This window comes from Polyodon spathula, chromosome 50 (genome assembly GCF_017654505.1).
Source record: "Polyodon spathula isolate WHYD16114869_AA chromosome 50, ASM1765450v1, whole genome shotgun sequence".
NCBI lineage: Eukaryota > Metazoa > Chordata > Actinopteri > Acipenseriformes > Polyodontidae > Polyodon > Polyodon spathula.
The window spans coordinates 2,203,619-2,223,631 of NC_054583.1; the positions used below are offsets into that span (position 1 = coordinate 2,203,619).

The window sequence follows — 20,013 nt, forward strand, 5'->3', positions numbered from 1 at the left end:
TAACAGATGCAGCCCTGCAAGTGACCCCCTGATCAACCAGGAGTTCTCGAAGGCTCTTGCCATGCTCCCCAAGCCCTACAACAAACAAACGTACAGCACCCACTTCAGCAAACAAGTCAAGCATCACTTCAATCAAAACCTGCCTCCCGTCTGTGATGGCGTTCTCGGTTGCTGCAGTCAAAGACTTTCTTGACACAGGATCAATCTATTTTAAAGGGCTGTTTAGCAATAAAAAAATAATGCATTCATCAGACTGTTGCATCTATACCATTTATTTTTTGAGTTATCTTTAGAATGAATTGCTTTACATATATTTTTGCTTTGCCAGTTTTTGGCGCAGAGGAGTCACAGTTTTGTCTTTTTTTAAGTCTCATTTGCTATTTTTAAATGTGGCACTTCTGAGCGTTTGGTGGTTGGTGCATTTGAAAATGTGTCCAATCAGACAGTGTCTAGTATCTATAAGGCTATCGCAAACACATGCTTAGAAAGACACAGAGAAATCTCTCATCACTCTCCTGGCTGCTTCTGCTTCTGCAGGACACACTTAGGTGAGTCACAGACAAGGTTTTTAAGCAAAGGGGTGGCGCTTTTAATAGTTTATTGGTACCTGATGTAATGCAATTTCTGCTTTAGTTTGATTTAATTATTACAGTAAAGAAAATTATTATTAATATTATTATTATCACTTAGGTTTGCCTTAAATAATGCAAAACGTGAGGCTCCAGAGGAGAGAGGTAGTGGGACTCGTCCCATCCCGGGTGTTGTGTTGTGTGTGTGTGTGTGGGGTGGGTGGGGGGGGGGGGGGGGGGGGGGGGGGGGGGTCTCTAGTTTTCTTAAGTTCATCTTTCATGCTGTGATTTCTTCCATCGTTCTATTTGTACACCACGATTTTCTTAACTATGCACCCAGTATATGTTGTGTTCTTATTTTAAATATACCCTGCATTCAAAAGAAAGTTAGTATATACTAAAGTTAGTACTGCATAAAATTACACTGGTACTACAGCGATGGATAAAAGTTTTGCATCACCCTCTATATAGAATGAACTCACTCAGCTTCATAGAGTCCAGTGAAGCTGCTGAATAATGTTCCCTTGTTAACATATTGAATTGCACCCCCTCTATATAGAATGAACTCACTCAGCTTCATAGAGTCCAGTGAAAGCTGCTGAATAATGTTCCCTTGTTAACATATTGAATTGCACCCCCTCTATATAGAATGAACTCCCTCAGCTTCATAGAGTCCAGTGAAAGCTGCTGAATAATGTTCCCTTGTTAACATATTGAATTGCACCCCCTCTATATAGAATGAACTCCCTCAGCTTCATAGAGTCCAGTGAAAGCTGCTGAATAATGTTCCCTTGTTAACATATTGAATTGCACCCCCTCTATATAGAATGAACTCCCTCAGCTTCATAGAGTCCAGTGAAAGCTGCTGAATAATGTTCCCTTGTTAACATACTGAATTCCACACCCAGCGCTTTGAAGTTTTCCAAGTTTCCAGTATCTTTGATTGCATGATGTTAAATAAAAGATCTATTAGTGGGTTCAGTACTCAAATTAATTCTCAATAATAATAATAATAATAATAATAATAATAATAATAATAATAACAGCAGACTTCATTGAGGGGAGCTCTGAACCCCAGGACTGGGTGCAGCAGCAGCAGCAGGGCTAGTGTGAGTTTGTAACCCTGCTCAAACTCCTGGCTCCTGATCATTGCAATATTAATAATACTAGACTTCATTGAGGGGAGCTCTGAACCCCAGGACTGGGTGCAGCAGCAGCAGGGCTAGTGTGAGTTTCTAACCCTGCTCAAACTCCTGGCTCCTGATCATTGCAATATTAATAATACTAGACTTCATTGAGGGGAGCTCTGAACCCCAGGACTGGGAGCAGCAGCAGCAGGGCAGAGTAGTGTGAGTTTCTAACCCTGCTCAAACTCCTGGCTCCTGATCATTGCAATATTAATAATAATAGACTTCATTTTTATTAAAGAGCAAAATAAACATCTTATTTTTTTTATATATATATTGTTTCAGAGTTTTATCCTCCCCCCGTCTTGACAGACTTCTTAGCCTAGCCCGGTTTCTCCAAGATAATGAAGGGGCAGCTTGTCTACTTCCTGTCCTGGACCCTTCACTTCCTGTCTCGCCCCGCCCTCCTGGAAGCCTGCACCACTGGCACGGCCGCCGAGTGCAAAGAAGCTGACTTCGTGCCAGGGTACAACCTGGCGGGAGAAGGCTTCGACATCGTGAAGATGGAACGCAAGCGCGCTTACGTCATCAATGTCCACTCCTGGAAGAGGAAAGACGGGACCTGCACCCTTTGCAAGAACCCCTTTCTGGAGAACGTGGCTCAGAAGCTTCCTCTGTCCGTGGTAGACTGGCGGGCCCTTCCCAAGTGCAGCTCGAAGATCTCCAGCACCATCCATCAATCAAGTGAGTCCCTCGTCAACTCCAGCACGTCTTCCATAGAGAACAACTGGTCAACGGAACTGGGTATTACACAACTGAAGGGGTCGGGGAACCTGCTGCTGGCGGGGTCTCATTCCCGGCTGGCCGAGTACTCTATGGAGAAGACCAAGAGCGATAAGTTCAGCTTCACCAGCCACGAGACCTCCTGCAATTTTTACAGGTAGGGTCAGGAAAGCGTTTGCTGTTTTTTTCCGCTTGGTAAAGTTTCCCCATAGTGAATGTTAATAGTATCTCTAAATTCAGTACCAACAGAGTCGCTCTGTCCAGTGCAAGAAGTGACCGTTTCACGTTTATTTGGCAGACGCCTTTATCCCAGGCGACTCACACAGGTGTTCCAGGGCAGCGCAGGGTTACAATGCAAGCTTCATATTGAAACACAGTGTAGCTTATAGTCAGTGCAAATAATAACACTGCTAGAATCCAATATGAACTAGGATGCCGTGTATAATAATAACACTGTTAGTATACAATATGAACTAGGATGCCGTGTATAATAATAACACTGCTAGAATACAATATGAACTAGGATGCCGTGTATAATAATAACACTGCTAGAATCCAATATGAACTAGGATGCCGTGTATAATAATAACACTGCTAGAATACCTAAATATGAACTAGGATGCCGTGTATAATAATAACACTGCTAGAATACAATATGAACTAGGATGCTGTGTATAATAATAACACTGCTAGAATCCAATATGAACTAGGATGCCGTGTATAATAATAACACTGCTAGAATACAATATGAACTAGGATGCCGTGTATAATAATAACACTGCTAGAATCCAATATGAACTAGGATGCCGTGTATAATAATAACACTGCTAGAATCCAATATGAACTAGGATGCTGTGTATAATAATAACACTGCTAGAATACAATATGAACTAGGATGCTGTGTATAATAATAACACTGCTAGAATCCAATATGAACTAGGATGCCGTGTATAATAATAACACTGTTAGAATACAATATGAACTAGGATGCCGTGTATAATAATAACACTGCTAGAATCCAATATGAACTAGGATGCCGTGTATAATAATAACACTGCTAGAATCCAATATGAACTAGGATGCCGTGTATAATAATAACACTGCTAGAATCCAATATGAACTAGGATGCTGTGTATAATAATAACACTGCTAGAATACAATATGAACTAGGATGCCGTGTATAATAATAACACTGCTAGAATCCAATATGAACTAGGATGCCGTGTATAATAATAACACTGCTAGAATACAATATGAACTAGGATGCCGTGTATAATAATAACACTGCTAGAATACAATATGAACTAGGATGCTGTGTATAATAATAACACTGCTAGAATCCAGTATGAACTAGGATGCCGTGTATAATAATAACACTGCTAGAATACAATATGAACTAGGATGCCGTGTATAATAATAACACTGCTAGAATACAATATGAACTAGGATGCCGTGTATAATAATAACACTGCTAGAATACAATATGAACTAGGATGCCGTGTATAATAATAACACTGCTAGAATACAATATGAACTGGGATGCTGTGTATAATAATAACACTGCTAGAATACAATATGAACTAGGATGCCGTGTATAATAATAACACTGCTAGAATCCAGTATGAACTAGGATGCTGTGTATAATAATAACACTGCTAGAATACAATATGAACTAGGATGCCGTGTATAATAATAACACTGCTAGAATACAATATGAACTAGGATGCCGTGTATAATAATAACACTGCTAGAATACAATATGAACTAGGATGCCGTGTATAATAATAACACTGCTAGAATACAGTATGAACTAGGATGCCGTGTATAGTAATAACACTGCTAGAATACAATATGAACTGGGATGCCGTGTATAATAATAACACTGCTAGAATCCAATATGAACTAGGATGCCGTGTATAATAATAACACTGCTAGAATCCAATATGAACTAGGATGCCGTGTATAATAATAACACTGCTAGAATACAATATGAACTAGGATGCCGTGTATAATAATAACACTGCTAGAATCCAATATGAACTAGGATGCCGTGTATAATAATAACACTGCTAGAATCCAATATGAACTAGGATGCCGTGTATAATAATAACACTGCTAGAATCCAATATGAACTAGGATGCCGTGTATAATAATAACGTTGCTAGAATCCAATATGAACTGGGATGCTGTGTATAATAATAACCTGCTAGAATCCAATATGAACTAGGATGCTGTGTATAATAATAACACTGCTAGAATACAATATGAACTAGGATGCCGTGTATAATAATAACACTGCTAGAATACAATATGAACTAGGATGCCGTGTATAATAATAACACTGCTAGAATCCAATATGAACTAGGATGCCGTGTATAATAATAACACTGCTAGAATCCAATATGAACTGGGATGCCGTGTATAATAATAACACTGCTAGAATCCAATATGAACTAGGATGCTGTGTATAATAATAACACTGCTAGAATCCAATATGAACTAGGATGCTGTGTATAATAATAACACTGCTAGAATACAATATGAACTAGGATGCCGTGTATAATAATAACACTGCTAGAATACAATATGAACTAGGATGCCGTGTATAATAATAACACTGCTAGAATCCAATATGAACTAGGATGCCGTGTATAATAATAACACTGCTAGAATACAATATGAACTAGGATGCTGTGTATAATAATAACACTGCTAGAATCCAATATGAACTAGGATGCCGTGTATAATAATAACACTGCTAGAATCCAATATGAACTAGGATGCCGTGTATAATAATAACACTGCTAGAATATATGAACTGGGATGCCGTGTATAATAATAACACTGCTAGAATACAATATGAACTAGGATGCCGTGTATAATAATAACACTGCTAGAATACAATATGAACTAGGATGCCGTGTATAATAATAACACTGCTAGAATCCAATATGAACTAGGATGCCGTGTATAATAATAACACTGCTAGAATCCAATATGAACTAGGATGCCGTGTATAATAATAACACTGCTAGAATCCAATATGAACTAGGATGCCGTGTATAATAATAACACTGCTAGAATACAATATGAACTAGGATGCCGTGTATAATAATAACACTGCTAGAATCCAATATGAACTAGGATGCCGTGTATAATAATAACACTGCTAGAATCCAATATGAACTAGGATGCCGTGTATAATAATAACACTGCTAGAATACAATATGAACTAGGATGCTGTGTATAATAATAACACTGCTAGAATACAATATGAACTAGGATGCTGTGTATAATAATAACACTGCTAGAATCCATATGAACTGGGATGCTGTGTATAATAATAACACTGCTAGAATCCAATATGAACTAGGATGCCGTGTATAATAATAACACTGCTAGAATACAATATGAACTAGGATGCTGTGTATAATAATAACACTGCTAGAATACAATATGAACTAGGATGCTGTGTATAATAATAACACTGCTAGAATACAATATGAACTAGGATGCCGTGTATAATAATAACACTGCTAGAATCCAATATGAACTAGGATGCCGTGTATAATAATAACACTGCTAGAATACAATATGAACTAGGATGCCGTGTATAATAATAACACTGCTAGAATCCAATATGAACTAGGATGCCGTGTATAATAATAACACTGCTAGAATCCAATATGAACTAGGATGCCGTGTATAATAATAACACTGCTAGAATACAATATGAACTAGGATGCCGTGTATAATAATAACACTGCTAGAATCCAATATGAACTAGGATGCTGTGTATAATAATAACACTGCTAGAATCCAATATGAACTAGGATGCCGTGTATAATAATAACACTGCTAGAATACAATATGAACTAGGATGCTGTGTATAATAATAACACTGCTAGAATCCAATATGAACTAGGATGCCGTGTATAATAATAACACTGCTAGAATCCAATATGAACTAGGATGCCGTGTATAATAATAACACTGCTAGAATCCAATATGAACTAGGATGCCGTGTATAATAATAACACTGCTAGAATACAATATGAACTAGGATGCCGTGTATAATAATAACACTGCTAGAATACAATATGAACTAGGATGCCGTGTATAATAATAACACTGCTAGAATACAATATGAACTAGGATGCTGTGTATAATAATAACACTGCTAGAATCCAATATGAACTAGGATGCCGTGTATAATAATAACACTGCTAGAATACAATATGAACTAGGATGCCGTGTATAATAATAACACTGCTAGAATCCAGTATGAACTAGGATGCCGTGTATAATAATAACACTGCTAGAATCCAATATGAACTAGGATGCCGTGTATAATAATAACACTGCTAGAATCCAATATGAACTAGGATGCTGTGTATAATAATAACACTGCTAGAATACAATATGAACTAGGATGCCGTGTATAATAATAACACTGCTAGAATCCAATATGAACTAGGATGCTGTGTATAATAATAACACTGCTAGAATCCAATATGAACTAGGATGCTGTGTATAATAATAACACTGCTAGAATCCAATATGAACTAGGATGCCGTGTATAATAATAACACTGCTAGAATCCAATATGAACTAGGATGCCGTGTATAATAATAACACTGCTAGAATACAATATGAACTAGGATGCTGTGTATAATAATAACACTGCTAGAATACAATATGAACTAGGATGCTGTGTATAATAATAACACTGCTAGAATCCAATATGAACTAGGATGCCGTGTATAATAATAACACTGCTAGAATACAATATGAACTAGGATGCCGTGTATAATAATAACACTGCTAGAATACAATATGAACTAGGATGCCGTGTATAATAATAACACTGCTAGAATCCAATATGAACTAGGATGCCGTGTATAATAATAACACTGCTAGAATACAATATGAACTAGGATGCCGTGTATAATAATAACACTGCTAGAATACAATATGAACTAGGATGCCGTGTATAATAATAACACTGCTAGAATACAATATGAACTAGGATGCCGTGTATAATAATAACACTGCTAGAATACAATATGAACTAGGATGCCGTGTATAATAATAACACTGCTAGAATCCAATATGAACTAGGATGCCGTGTATAATAATAACACTGCTAGAATACAATATGAACTAGGATGCCGTGTATAATAATAACACTGCTAGAATCCAATATGAACTAGGATGCCGTGTATAATAATAACACTGCTAGAATCCAATATGAACTAGGATGCCGTGTATAATAATAACACTGCTAGAATCCAATATGAACTAGGATGCCGTGTATAATAATAACACTGCTAGAATACAATATGAACTAGGATGCCGTGTATAATAATAACACTGCTAGAATCCAATATGAACTAGGATGCCGTGTATAATAATAACACTGCTAGAATCCAATATGAACTAGGATGCCGTGCATAATAATAACACTGCTAGAATACAATATGAACTAGGATGCCGTGTATAATAATTACACTGCTAGAATCCAATATGAACTTGGATGCCGTGTATAATAATAACACTGCTAGAATCCAATATGAACTAGGAGGCAACAAGTTAGGATTATATCTATAGTGACAGATTATTAGCAGTGCAACAGTGCAAGGATAGAGCATCAGCCGAGGATCCAGTGACGTGGCGCTGAGGTCAGGCAAGTCCAGCAGAGGAGAAAGATAGAAATTACATTCATACTAGGCAGCGGAGGTGAAAATAGGTGGCATAAGAAAACAAAAAAAAATACTTGTAAAAAGCTGCTGTTTTGCATGCAGAGGATGTTTGCGGATAAATATTGAGGTATTTAGGAACATTGATTCAATTGAGTCAATGTCGTAAAATGCACAAATGTGGCTTTCCTGTCTCCAGTTACAGGGTAGTGGACGAACCCAGACTCCACAGAGAGTTTGGCTGCACCGTGAAAAAACTCCCAAGGAACTACGACGGCCAGAGCAAGCCCCTGTACTACAAGCTGATCGACACGTACGGCACGCACTATGTGAAGAAGGTGAGGACCAGATGTCTCAAAAACCAAGAGACGCGAAAACAACCCAGCTTTGGCTATTGATTTTTATTTATTTATATGCGCCTATCAGTAATCTTGCACAGAATTTTGAAAGAAACACAGACTCAACGACAAATGTTTCAGCGTCTTCAAAAACCTCTCTTTGAGCATCGGCCACCGTTATAAAACCAAAAAGGTATGGTAAAGAATAGAACGAACAAATAAATAAATAGAGAGGGTAGGATAAAGCATATTAAGAAGACATGGAAAACTATGGTGATTTCATACTGGGAATAGCTCCTTCATCCAAATAGCTCCTTCATCATTATCGTATCATCGTCTAGTTTACGTTGAGTTGTTGGGATCACAAGTTTTTGAAGATCAATGTGAATTAAAGATTGGTAGAATGACATGCTTGGTTTATTCTCACCTTAACAAAGCTGTATTAACACCAGTCAAAGTTGTTATAATCGTGGAAAACATTAATACATAACATCGAGTCTCTACAGCATTGCAAAAGTTCAAAATTCTTTCAGCCAAACTTTCAGTGCAGATGGCTTACCAAAAGATTTTCTGTAGATGGTTCATGGTCGAGCAATTTGCTTCAAAAAGATCATCTGTGTAACTCCTTTTTCTTCTTCTTCAAAAACAAATCTCTTTGTTAGTTTAAAACATGACTATAAAAACAAACAAACAAACAAACAAACAAAAGACGCGTTTTTCAGCACTACATATATATGTATGTATATGTATTGTAACTCCTAAATGTGTCTAAGACTAGAAGTTTTTCTTGAATGCGTTTCAGGTGCTGCTGGGCGGCAAAGTAAAAAGCACCACCTCCATCAAAACCTGCAGAACCGCGCTGGACGGGCTGACCGCCAACGACGTGAAGGACTGCCTTGACGTGGAAGCCTCGGCCACGGTGCATGGCAAGGTCACAGTGGACATGCAGGCCAAAGTCCACCACTGCCAGGAGCTGAAGAAGAGGAGCAGCAACAAACAGTGCTTCCACGACTCCTTCAACGACCGGCAGACCGAGATCACCGGGGGCAAAGCCATGTCCGCCGATCTCCTTTTCTCCACCACCTCGGACCCCAGCGCTTACCAGGAGTGGATGGAGAGCTTGAAGACCACCCCGGACATGATCTCCTACGCACTGGAGCCCCTGCACAACCTGATTCGTTTCAAAGGCCCCGTCAAGGATAACCTGAAGAAGGCCTTGGTCGAGTACATCATGGGAAAAGGCCTCCAACGCAGCTGCTCCGGGAAATGCGCCACGGGGTCCCGGAGCAACCTGGGAGACTCCTGCTCCTGCGTGTGTCACAGCGGCGCGGGCATCGACAGCATGTGCTGCCCGACCCAGAGGGGGCTGGCCAAGCTGACGGTGAAGGTGATCAAGGGCGAGAAACTCTGGGGCGACTACCACACCAAAACTGACGGGTTCGTGAAGGTCTTCTTGGGGGACACGATGCGGCGGACCAAAATCGTGCACGAGAACGACAACCCGCGCTGGAATGAGATCTTCGATTTCGGGAGCGTCACGCTCACCCTGGCCACGGAGCTGAAGTTCGAGGTCTGGGACGAAGACAGCGGGTGGGACGACGACCTTCTGGGAAGCTGCTCTCGGAAGCTGGAGAAAGGGTCCCAGGAGGACTTGTGCGCCCTCAATCACGGGAACCTCTTCTTCTCCTACACCCTGGAGTGCGGACCCAGCTTGGGCGGCCCGACCTGCGGGGAGTACGTGCCCTCGCCCATGAGCGCCGAGCTGATGAAGAGGTTCGTGTCCAGGAACGCCATGCCCGTCCCTCGCAGCTTGGTGGCAGAGATGATGAAGGGCTACTCCGGGCTGGACCCTTCGAGCGCCAGCGGCAACCGCAGCAGGGAAGAGTAGCCAACCTGGGAGGAATCAGAGTCGGGTCAACCCCGTTTGAGAGTCATGCTTGCAGACTTTGCTTACGGCTAGTTTGTGAGGATCAAAGTGATTTTTGCTTTAAAGGAGTGCAAACCTTATTTTTCACTGTTTAGCAACAGCATTAGGACATTATGCAAACCTCAAATTTAAATTCCATGTCCTTACTTCTTATTAGATTTAAGGATCTTGGCAATAGCCCCCCCCCTACCCCCTTTCGTTGATTAGATTAAATATCCCCCCCCCCCCCCCCCGAAGTGATTTTTTTCCCCACTAAAGCAGTGTTCCTCACTCATGGCTCTTTAGATCCATTCCAGCCCGTGGCTGTTTAATTACCAGATTTAGCAGCCCACAGCTTTGTTCCAACCTGCTCCAACTGCTTCATTGAACCTACACTTTCAATTAGATTGATTGAGGTTGGGACAAAATTCTGGACTGGAATACACTGAAAGAGAGAGGAATGGATTCCACTTCCCACCTCTTTAGAACACCATCAAAATGGATCAATGGAAAAGGATCAAGGGTCTTTAATAGCCAGTATCCTTACATCTTTTTAGAATCAGAAACATTTTTGGAAATAGACCCCTAACATCCCTGCTCTGTGAACATTAGCGTTCTGTCAACCCTCGTGACTTCTTCAAAGATCTCTGATTGTAAACATTAAACGGTCTGTACCGCTGTTTATTTCTAAATGCTTTTTGGCAATAAAAATAATGCATTCATCAAACTAGGTGTCTTTACCATGCCTGTTTATTTATTTATTTATTTGTTTGTTCGAGTTTTGAGGTTTTGTTCTTCTATTTCCGCAATGTTCTAATGCAGGGCTTCTCAAACTCGGTCCTGGGGACCCCTCTGTCTGCTGTGGCTGCTGGTTTTCATTCCAACCCAGCTCTCAATTACTCAACTAGACCCTTCATTGAACTGATAATTTGCTTAAACAGACCTTTTGACTTGTTTTCAGCTCTTAAACAGTTGCAGTTCACGTTGCTTATAAAATCTTACAGCTAACTTGAAATCTGCAAACTGTTCAAGGAAATTATCAGTTCGATGAAGGGTCTAGTTATGACAGTATGCAGAAAGAACAAAAGCATGCACTGGGGGAGGGGGTGTAAAGTTTGGTCAAAACCTGTGGTGAATCGTCCAATTTTCTTCAACGGTTCAAGCCTGGTGGTTTAGCCTCAGTCTGTCAAACACCTGCTTATAAAGACGCAGACAAATCCTCTGATCACTCTCCTGGCTGCTTCTACCTCTGCAGGACACACAGAGGTGAGTCAAAGACAAGTTTTTTTTTTGTTTTTTTCTTTTACACAAAGGGTTTGTGATTTTAAGCGTTCGCCCCGAATGGTGCAATTTCACCTCTGCGGAATGGAATTAAATGAAAATCGATTCAGAAAAAAAAAAGGGGGGGGCTTTCGATTGGTAAAAAGGACACTGAGGGTTATAAGGTAATGCAGTGCTAGCGATCAAATTAGGAAAAATGTAAGATCATGTGCTGCACAGATAAGTGTAGCATCACCTACAACTCTAGGATTGAGACATTCATTTAAATAAATAAATATTATTAATGTATATCTATATTAACATAATTTAGAATTTCTTTCTCTAGCCACATGCAGTCAAAGAAACTACAAAATGATATCGCAAAAAAATCTGCCGGAAGCCATAATAGCAGCACAGTAAGTATTTAATGTTAGATTTCGAAATGCCACATTAATAACATTTATTTTTATATAGCGCCTTTCGTGGTGGACCACTGTCACAAAGCGCTTCGCAAGAGATTAGGGTGTGTGAGCTGTGCATCAGCTGCAGAGTCACTCACAACAACGCCTCACCCGAAAGCACAAGGAGGTGAAGCGACTCGCTCGGGATCCCACACAGGGAGGCAGTGGCTGAGCTGGGATTTGAGCCTCCTGGTTACAAGCCTGTTTCTTTAACCAGTGGACCACACAGCCTCCTATAATGTTATGTTATTCAGTACGTTAGCGTAACATTATTCTGCAATAAGAATACATCAGCACACTGCTGGTATATAGGACCTAATTTCTAGAGAAACTGATGTAGCTGTTTAGCCAATCCTATCTTCTTTGCTTGTTATTAATTCAGCATTGATGTTTCATGACTGTTTAATGTCGCTGTGGCTAATTAGGAGGCTGTGTGGTCCAGCGCTTAAAGAAACAGACTTTTAACCAGCAGGACCCCAGTTCCACTGACTCTCTGTGTGTGACCCCGAGCAAGTCACTGAACCTCCTTGTGCTCTGTCTTTGGGGTGAGGCGTTGTTGTGAGTGACTCTCAGCTGATGCACAGCTCACACACCCTAGTCTCTTGTAAAGCGCTTTGTGATGGTGGTCCACTGTGAAAGGCGCTATATAAAGATTATTATTATTATTAACTGGAGGCACTGCTGGTGTCCAGTCTACTGCACGAGAACCACAATAAATGAAAAATCAGGTTTGAAAGACGTTGCTTACTGTCGAACTAATCCAGGTTCCTGGAACGTAATACAGGCGTGTGAATAAGTGTGAATTTCCTACATATCACACGGGAATGGACACATTTCAACGAAATTGTAGCCTTAGCCCTGTTTTGATAGCAGCTATAACTGCTTGTGAATTTGTTAGTTAGACTTGGGTAGTGTGCACTGCTGAGGATTGTAAATCTCACCTACAAACCCTCTTTTCCTGTTCTAATAAGCACATCGTGGTCTCAGTAAACATAGCTTTGACCATATCCTGCACTACCAAGAGCTGTCAGCTGACAGCTCGGTGTTTGCGTTGACTGACAGACAGCTAGCTGGAGAATTCAGCAAGCCCACAACAGCTGCAGAAGCACCCTGGCTGCAATCTACAGCTGCAGCCAAAACGTTTTCAACCAGAATTTTCAGATTGAAAATAAAACGATTTGAACTTTATTTAAATCTTTGAATTAGCAGCGTGTAAATCGAAGAAACTACTAAATAATATATTGCTTAAAAAAATGTAAAAGTCATAAATCGCAGCGAGTAACTCCAAAGCAAGATATGATAACAAGGGAACATTATTCAGCAGCTTTCACTGGACTCTATGAAGCTGAGGGAGTTCATTCTATATAGAGGGGGTGCAATTCAATATGTTAACAAGGGAACATTATTCAGCAGCTTTCACTGGACTCTATGAAGCTGAGGGAGTTCATTCTATATAGAGGGGGTGCAATTCAATATGATAACAAGGGAACATTATTCAGCAGCTTTCACTGGACTCTATGAAGCTGAGAGAGTTCATTCTATATAGAGGGGGTGCAATTCAATATGATAACAAGGGAACATTATTCAGCAGCTTTCACTGGACTCTATGAAGCTGAGGGAGTTCATTCTATATAGAGGGGGTGCAATTCAATATGATAACAAGGGAACATTATTCAGCAGCTTTCACTGGACTCTATGAAGCTGAGGGAGTTCATTCTATATAGAGGGGGTGCAATTCAATATGTTAACAAGGGAACATTATTCAGCAGCTTTCACTGGACTCTATGAAGCTGAGGGAGTTCATTCTATATAGAGGGGGTGCAATTCAATATGTTAACAAGGGAACATTATTCAGCAGCTTTCACTGGACTCTATGAAGCTGAGGGAGTTCATTCTATATAGAGGGGGTGCAATTCAATATGTTAACAAGGGAACATTATTCAGCAGCTTTCACTGGACTCTATGAAGCTGAGGGAGTTCATTCTATATAGAGGGGGTATATAGAGGGGGTGCAATTCAATATGTTAACAAGGGAACATTATTCAGCAGCTTTCACTGGACTCTATGAAGCTGAGGGAGTTCATTCTATATAGAAGGAGGACGCAAAACGTTTTGGTTATATCTCTAGTTTCAGACACAGTGGTATTAATTCACAAATTGCTTACAGTGAAGTACAGTGCCAGAAAATCAGTTTTAACTCTGCTATCCCCTCAAATTAGAGAAATATATAATATATATATATATATAATATATATATATATATATAGGTGCGAGCTCGACCACTGAATGACAAAGTTCCTCAGGACCGGTTTGGCTGGAGACTCCTAAAAAGGATTTACTCCCGTTTAGTACACTGTCACAACTGGAAAGTTGAGAACAGTCGGACAATCCCACAAGAGGTCTATTCGAGTGTCGGTCATCTGTATTGTCTTTTTACTATGTCCCAGTTAGAAAAGTAGGGACTAAGTGTTTGTGTGAGTGTTTTTTTTTTTGATTTGTGTGTTTTAAGATTGACAGCACAATCAGCAGAGTTTCCCACCCAGTCTAACAAGCCTAGACGATGGAGGGGCGAATCGGGCAGCTTGTCTTCTACTTCCTGTCCTGGACCCTTCACTTCCTGTCCCGCCCCGCCCTCCCGGAAGCCTGCACCACTGGCACGGCCGCCGAGTGCAGAGAAGCCGACTTCGTGCCAGGGTACAACCTGGCGGGAGAAGGCTTCGACATCGTGAAGATGGAACGCAAGGGCGCTTACGTCATCGATGTCAACTCCTGGAAGAGGAAAGACAGGACCTGCACCCTTTGCAAGAACCCCTTTCTGGAGAACGTGGCTCAGAAGCTGCCCCTGTCCGTGGTGGACTGGCGGGCCCTGTCCCACTGCAAGATGAAGGTCTCCAGCACCGTCTATGACTCCAGCGAGTCCCTGGTGAACGACAGCGCGTCCAGCGTGGAGAACAACTGGAAGGTAGGGCTGGATATCAACGCCAACCCGAAATTCCAGGCTTCCATGATGCTGGCTGGCACCAAGTCCAACCTGGCGCGGTATTCGATGGAGAAAACCAAGAAGGACAAGTTCAGCTTCGCAAGTCACGAGATTCACTGCACCCATTACAGGTAAGAAAGCAGCTTGGGACGGAATTAGAACCGCGATTCCCAAGCCGCGCCGTTGTTGACGACCGTCCCTTGGTGGTCCAGAAAGGTTCCACCCTGCAGCGTTTTGTAAAATGGAAATCTAAGGAAAACTGTACAAAATTATACAAAATCTACCATACTAGGGTATTAGTCAAGCCGCTGTAGAAGCATACAAGTAATTATACAGCAGAGATCACGCTAAAGTAGATCATAAAAATTGTTCAGCTGGATCGCGATCTAGTTGGCGCATAACAAAGCCATCAGACTGTTTGCTTGGGGGAGAATGGCAGGTGCTCAAAGACTATAGCAGAATTTAAACATCGTGGGCACCTTTTCACCCTTTCCTGCCTCAGTAAATCCGAGCAAGGCAGGACAGCCTTCGACGTAACAAAATGAAACATTCCGAAAAACATTTAATGATATACTCTTGACTTCTCTTTCTCTCTCCCATCCAATCCCCACCCATGCTTGTATTCCCAGTTACAGGATAGTGGATTTTCCTCAGCTTCATACAGAATTTTCCAAGTCCATCAAGAGCCTTCCCAAGACCTACGACAAGGACACCCGAGCGAGCTACCGCGGTCTGATCGACACTTACGGGACTCACTTCATCAAGCAAGTGCAGCTGGGGGGGAAGGTGATGAGCACCACCTCCATCCGAACCTGCGAGGCGTCCCTGAAAGGACTCTCCGAAACCGAGGTGAAGGACTGCCTGGACTTCGAAGCCTCCACCACCATCGGGCAGGCTGCCAACGTCAAGACCGAAGCCCACCACTGCAAGAAGGACCAGAAGAAGCTGGGGACCGCCAAGAACTTCCACAGCCTGTTCAGTGATCGCCACTTGGAGGTCACTGGTGGGCAGGTGAGCAATGCGGATCTTCTCTTTTCCGGGGATACGGACCCCGCAGCTTATCAGCAGTGGATGGAGAGCTTAAAGACCACCCCAGGTGTTATTTTCTACTCCTTGCTCCCAATTCACAACCTGGTCCGCTTCAAGGGCCCTAAGAAGGAAAATCTGAAGCAGGCTTTGCAGGACTACATCCTGGAGAACGCTCTTTTAAAGACCTGCTCCGGCCATTGCAAAGGCGGTTCCTCTCCTAGCGCCAGGGACTCCTGTTCCTGCGTCTGCCAAGAGAGCTCTGACATTAACAGTCAGTGTTGTCCGACACAACCGGGGCTGGCCAAGCTGATCGTGGTGGTAACCAAAGCCACAGGATTGTGGGGCGACACGACCACAAAAACCGACGCCTTTGTCAAAGTTTCCTACAAGAGCAAAACGGTGCAGACCAACGTGATCTACAACAACGACAACCCGGTCTGGGGAGTCAGTTTTGATTTCGGGCCAGTGACGTTGTCTCTGGCGGAAGAGCTGAAGTTCGAAGTGTGGGACGAAGATAACGTGTGGTACAAGCGATGGAACGACCTCCTGGGGAGGTGTTCCATCAAACCTCGAAGGGGATCCAACTTAAGCGAGATGTGCGCCCTCAATCACGGGAACCTCTTCTTCTCCTACACCCTGGAGTGCGGACCCAGCTTGGGCGGCCCGACCTGCGGGGAGTACGTGCCCTCGCCCATGAGCGCCGAGCTGATGAAGAGGTTCGTGTCCAGGAACGCCGTGCCCCTCCCTCGCAGCTTGGTGGCAGAGATGATGAAGGGCTACTCCGGGCTGGACCCTTCGAGCGCCAGCGGCAACCGCAGCAGGGAAGAGTAGCCAGCCTGGAAGGAACCAGAGTCGGGTCAACCCAGTTTGAGAGTCATGCTTGCAGGCTTTGCTTACGGCTAGTTTATGAGGATTGAAGAAACTACCCCTGGTTAGTAAATGTATTGGCTGATCAGTGATTGACGCAAGACAGACTCTCCCCACTCCTCCCCTCCCCGAAGTGACTTTTACTTTAAAAGCCACGCAAACCAAAGCTGTAAAATTTCCATACTTAGATTTTCATTAGAAAAAGCATTATTATCTCTAACTCATTCTAGCAGTGTTATAATGCTTCCCCCACTATATAGGGTGCTAACTGCAAAATGCTCAAACGTCAGCTAGAGAAACATTTCAGCTAGCACCTTCTTATATGTAGCAATTGCTCCACAGAACGGGACACAAAACCAACCGGGTCTGTTTCTCCTCATCGCGCTACAGCGGACCCTGCGTCAGAGAGGACACCTGCAGTGCTGGCCGCTGTCCACCAGAGACTGGTAGCACGCCGACATCCACTATGGAGCTCCTGGGTGTGGAAGAGGAAGCTGGCTGGGTTCGCTTGATTTGTTTCTTTGTATGTTTAAAAAGAAAATTGCAAAGCGCTTTTAGCAATAAAGATGCACATTTCAAACCTTGCCGTCTTTACTGAGCCTGCTTATTATATAAGTCTAGAGTTTTGCGATACAGCTTTATCCTTTACCAAGACAATAATTCAAAAAGGACATTACAGCGAGAGCTGCTAACAGGCACTCTTCACATACTTAATATTATGAATCAATCACATGTTTATTAATAGCGTTAAAGAGAATTCTTAAACCGCACTTCTTAACAGCTGTACGAACCGGTTACTGGATTGTCTGGACGGATCTCTCTGCAGAAACCAGGGGCTGACGATCGGGCGAGGGCGGCTGGCGTCGATCGGGCTGATTTCAGCCTTCAGAAGCAGCTGCTCGGGTTTGTGACGATCGCTGCTTTTTCTTCAGACTCTGCGGAGAACAGCGACCCACGCAAACCCGAGCAGCTGCTTCTTAATTCACTCTGAAGGGTGGAATCAGCCCGATCGACACCAGCCCCCCTCGCCCGATCATCAGTGCCTGATTTCAGGCTCCATTCCAATAGCCCTATCGTGCAGCCCTAACTCTGAGCCAATCCTTATAACTAACTAGCCAATGTTACATCCCTTTTGTGAAGTCACTGAGATCAACGATTGTTTGCATGAACAGTTGCTGCTCTAGAAAGACTGCAAAGAAGAGCGACTAGAATTATCCCAGGTTCAAAAGGCATGTCACATGCAGACAGGCTAAAAGAATTGAATCTGTTCAGTCTTGAACAAAGAAGACGACGCTGCGATCTGATTCAAGCATTCAAAATCCTAAAAGGCATTGACAATGTCGACCCAAGGGTCTGAAAAAAGAAACAAGGACCAGGGGTCACAATTAGATTAGACAAAGGGAAATTCAGAACAGAAAATAGGCAGCACTTTTTTTTACACAGAGAATCGTGAGGGTCTGGAATCAACTCCCCAGTAATGCTGTTGAAGCCGACACCCTGAGATCCTTCAAGAAGCTTCTTGATGAGATTCTGGGACCAATAAGCTACTGACAACCAAACAAGCAAGATGGGCCGAACTGCCTCCTCTCGTTTGGAAACTTTCTTATGTTCTTACTCTGAGGATAACAAGTTCACTTCGATTATAGGCTTTTCTAAGTCTTATTTGAATTTGTTTCCCTTGCTTGCTTGGTTACATTTTCCATCGTGACAAACTGCATAGTTCTCGACACGCGATTAAAAAAAACTGAATTTTGTTTTCCTCACCACATTTTCACCACAGTATCACAAATACCTTGGCTGTTGCTTTACTAATAACGCTGGGGGTCACACACACACACAGCGAGTCAGTGGCTGAGCTGGGATTTGAACCTCCTGGTAGCACGACCCCTTTTCTCTAACCAGCAAGCTTACAGGTTTGCACTAGAAGGCAATTTATCTAATAGCATCTCTATGCCAGTGGCAGACACATCTCCTGTGCATTGCAGGCAATATAGAAAATGTCAAACTCAGCCCTAAGTAGCTGTTGATTTGATGGCTAGAACTAATACACATGTTGCAGTAAAACGTCTGGAATTATGAATATAGAAGGCTTTTCGGAGATAATACAAAGACTCTTGGTTATTCTTGACATGTATCGGTAAATCTTGAGATTTGCCAATAGTCTTGACTTTTACCAGAACTGGCTGATCAGTGGGACTTATTTCATGCGGTGGTAAGATTGCGCCACCAGCTGGTCGTTTTTATTAACACACCTAAACAAAGGAGGTGAACAAAGTTCTAGCAGTGGATTCAAGCCCAGCTACAGAACTACAAGAAAAAGAACATTTATCGATCACCTCCCACTCTCCTCACAAACTCTGCCGTCTAGCGGAGATTCGATGTAACTCATTAGATTCCACTAATGCTTCTGCCCCAGTGTAATTCCTCGACTTTACAAAACAGAGCGCGGTGCAAAAGTCAGTAGACGTGGGGGTAGCGATAGCGTTTAACTGCTCTCAGTCGAACTCGCTCTCATGTGGAATTATTCACTGTAATTCTTTATTTTGTTATTTTAATCTGATTTTATTTGCGATACTGTTTTCACTGCATTTTGTGACGGCTCCTGATCTGAAATGTGATATTTTGTGACAACTGTAAGTCGGCCTGCATAAGGGAGACTGCTAATAAATAAATAAATAAATAATAATAATAATAATAATAATATCATTAAAGAAGATGGCTAGCACTTTTTGTCCCCATACCTAATATGTTATATATAAAGGTTTTTTAAAATCTTTTATTTTCAGGATGTTTCTTCATCTCTTTATAAAGAAAAGCGAGCACAGTGCAGTAAACTTGTCGTTGTTCAAGTTATTGAAATGATACAGAAATTCTGCGGCCGGCGTGTCGTGATTATTCGAATAGGACGCTCATTCCCACAGGTTCCAGAGCTCCCAGTTTGAAGATAAACTCTCGTTCCGTTTGTTTTTTCCGAGCAGCATGTGTTCCGCGGCA

The 20,013-nt window shown here is 42.1% G+C and overlaps 2 protein-coding genes across 4 annotated transcripts; both read left to right on the plus strand.

Moving 5' to 3' along the window:
* The first annotated feature begins 370 nt into the window (after positions 1–370).
* Positions 371–11,149, plus strand: LOC121306780 (perforin-1-like). 2 transcript variants are annotated; one of them, XM_041238707.1, is made up of 4 exons: positions 371–548; positions 2,069–2,636; positions 8,378–8,516; positions 9,319–11,149. In XM_041238707.1, exons 2-4 carry the CDS (start codon positions 2,101–2,103, stop codon positions 10,402–10,404), a joined length of 1,761 nt encoding a protein of 586 aa, XP_041094641.1. In that variant the 5' UTR covers positions 371–548; positions 2,069–2,100; the 3' UTR covers positions 10,405–11,149. The 2 variants fall into 2 exon arrangements, with proteins under 2 accessions (XP_041094641.1, XP_041094640.1); XM_041238706.1 differs by having other exon boundaries at positions 372–548; positions 2,042–2,636.
* A 395-nt stretch (positions 11,150–11,544) lies between these two features.
* On the plus strand, positions 11,545–17,592 carry LOC121306778 (perforin-1-like). Of its 2 annotated transcripts, XR_005948246.1 has the most exons (4): positions 11,545–11,688; positions 14,653–15,254; positions 15,753–17,083; positions 17,362–17,592. XR_005948246.1 is itself a non-coding variant. In XM_041238705.1 (3 exons), the coding sequence occupies exons 2-3, from the start codon at positions 14,704–14,706 to the stop codon at positions 16,981–16,983; spliced, it is 1,782 nt and encodes a 593-aa protein (XP_041094639.1). In that variant the 5' UTR covers positions 11,545–11,688; positions 14,653–14,703; the 3' UTR covers positions 16,984–17,592. The 2 variants fall into 2 exon arrangements, 1 of the variants encoding a protein (XP_041094639.1); XM_041238705.1 differs by having other exon boundaries at positions 15,753–17,592.
* The last annotated feature ends 2,421 nt before the right edge of the window (positions 17,593–20,013 follow it).

Excerpts from the sequence above, each read along its gene's own strand:
- LOC121306780 (XM_041238707.1), top strand. The coding sequence starts at position 2,101 with ATGAAGGGGCAGCTTGTCTACTTCCTGTCCTGGACCCTTCACTTCCTG. Across the intron at positions 2,637-8,377 it reads ACCTCCTGCAATTTTTACAG|TTACAGGGTAGTGGACGAAC; the intron begins GTAGGGTCAGGA and ends TCCTGTCTCCAG. Across the intron at positions 8,517-9,318 it reads GCACGCACTATGTGAAGAAG|GTGCTGCTGGGCGGCAAAGT; the intron begins GTGAGGACCAGA and ends AATGCGTTTCAG.
- LOC121306778 (XM_041238705.1), top strand. The coding sequence starts at position 14,704 with ATGGAGGGGCGAATCGGGCAGCTTGTCTTCTACTTCCTGTCCTGGACC. Across the intron at positions 15,255-15,752 it reads ATTCACTGCACCCATTACAG|TTACAGGATAGTGGATTTTC; the intron begins GTAAGAAAGCAG and ends TTGTATTCCCAG.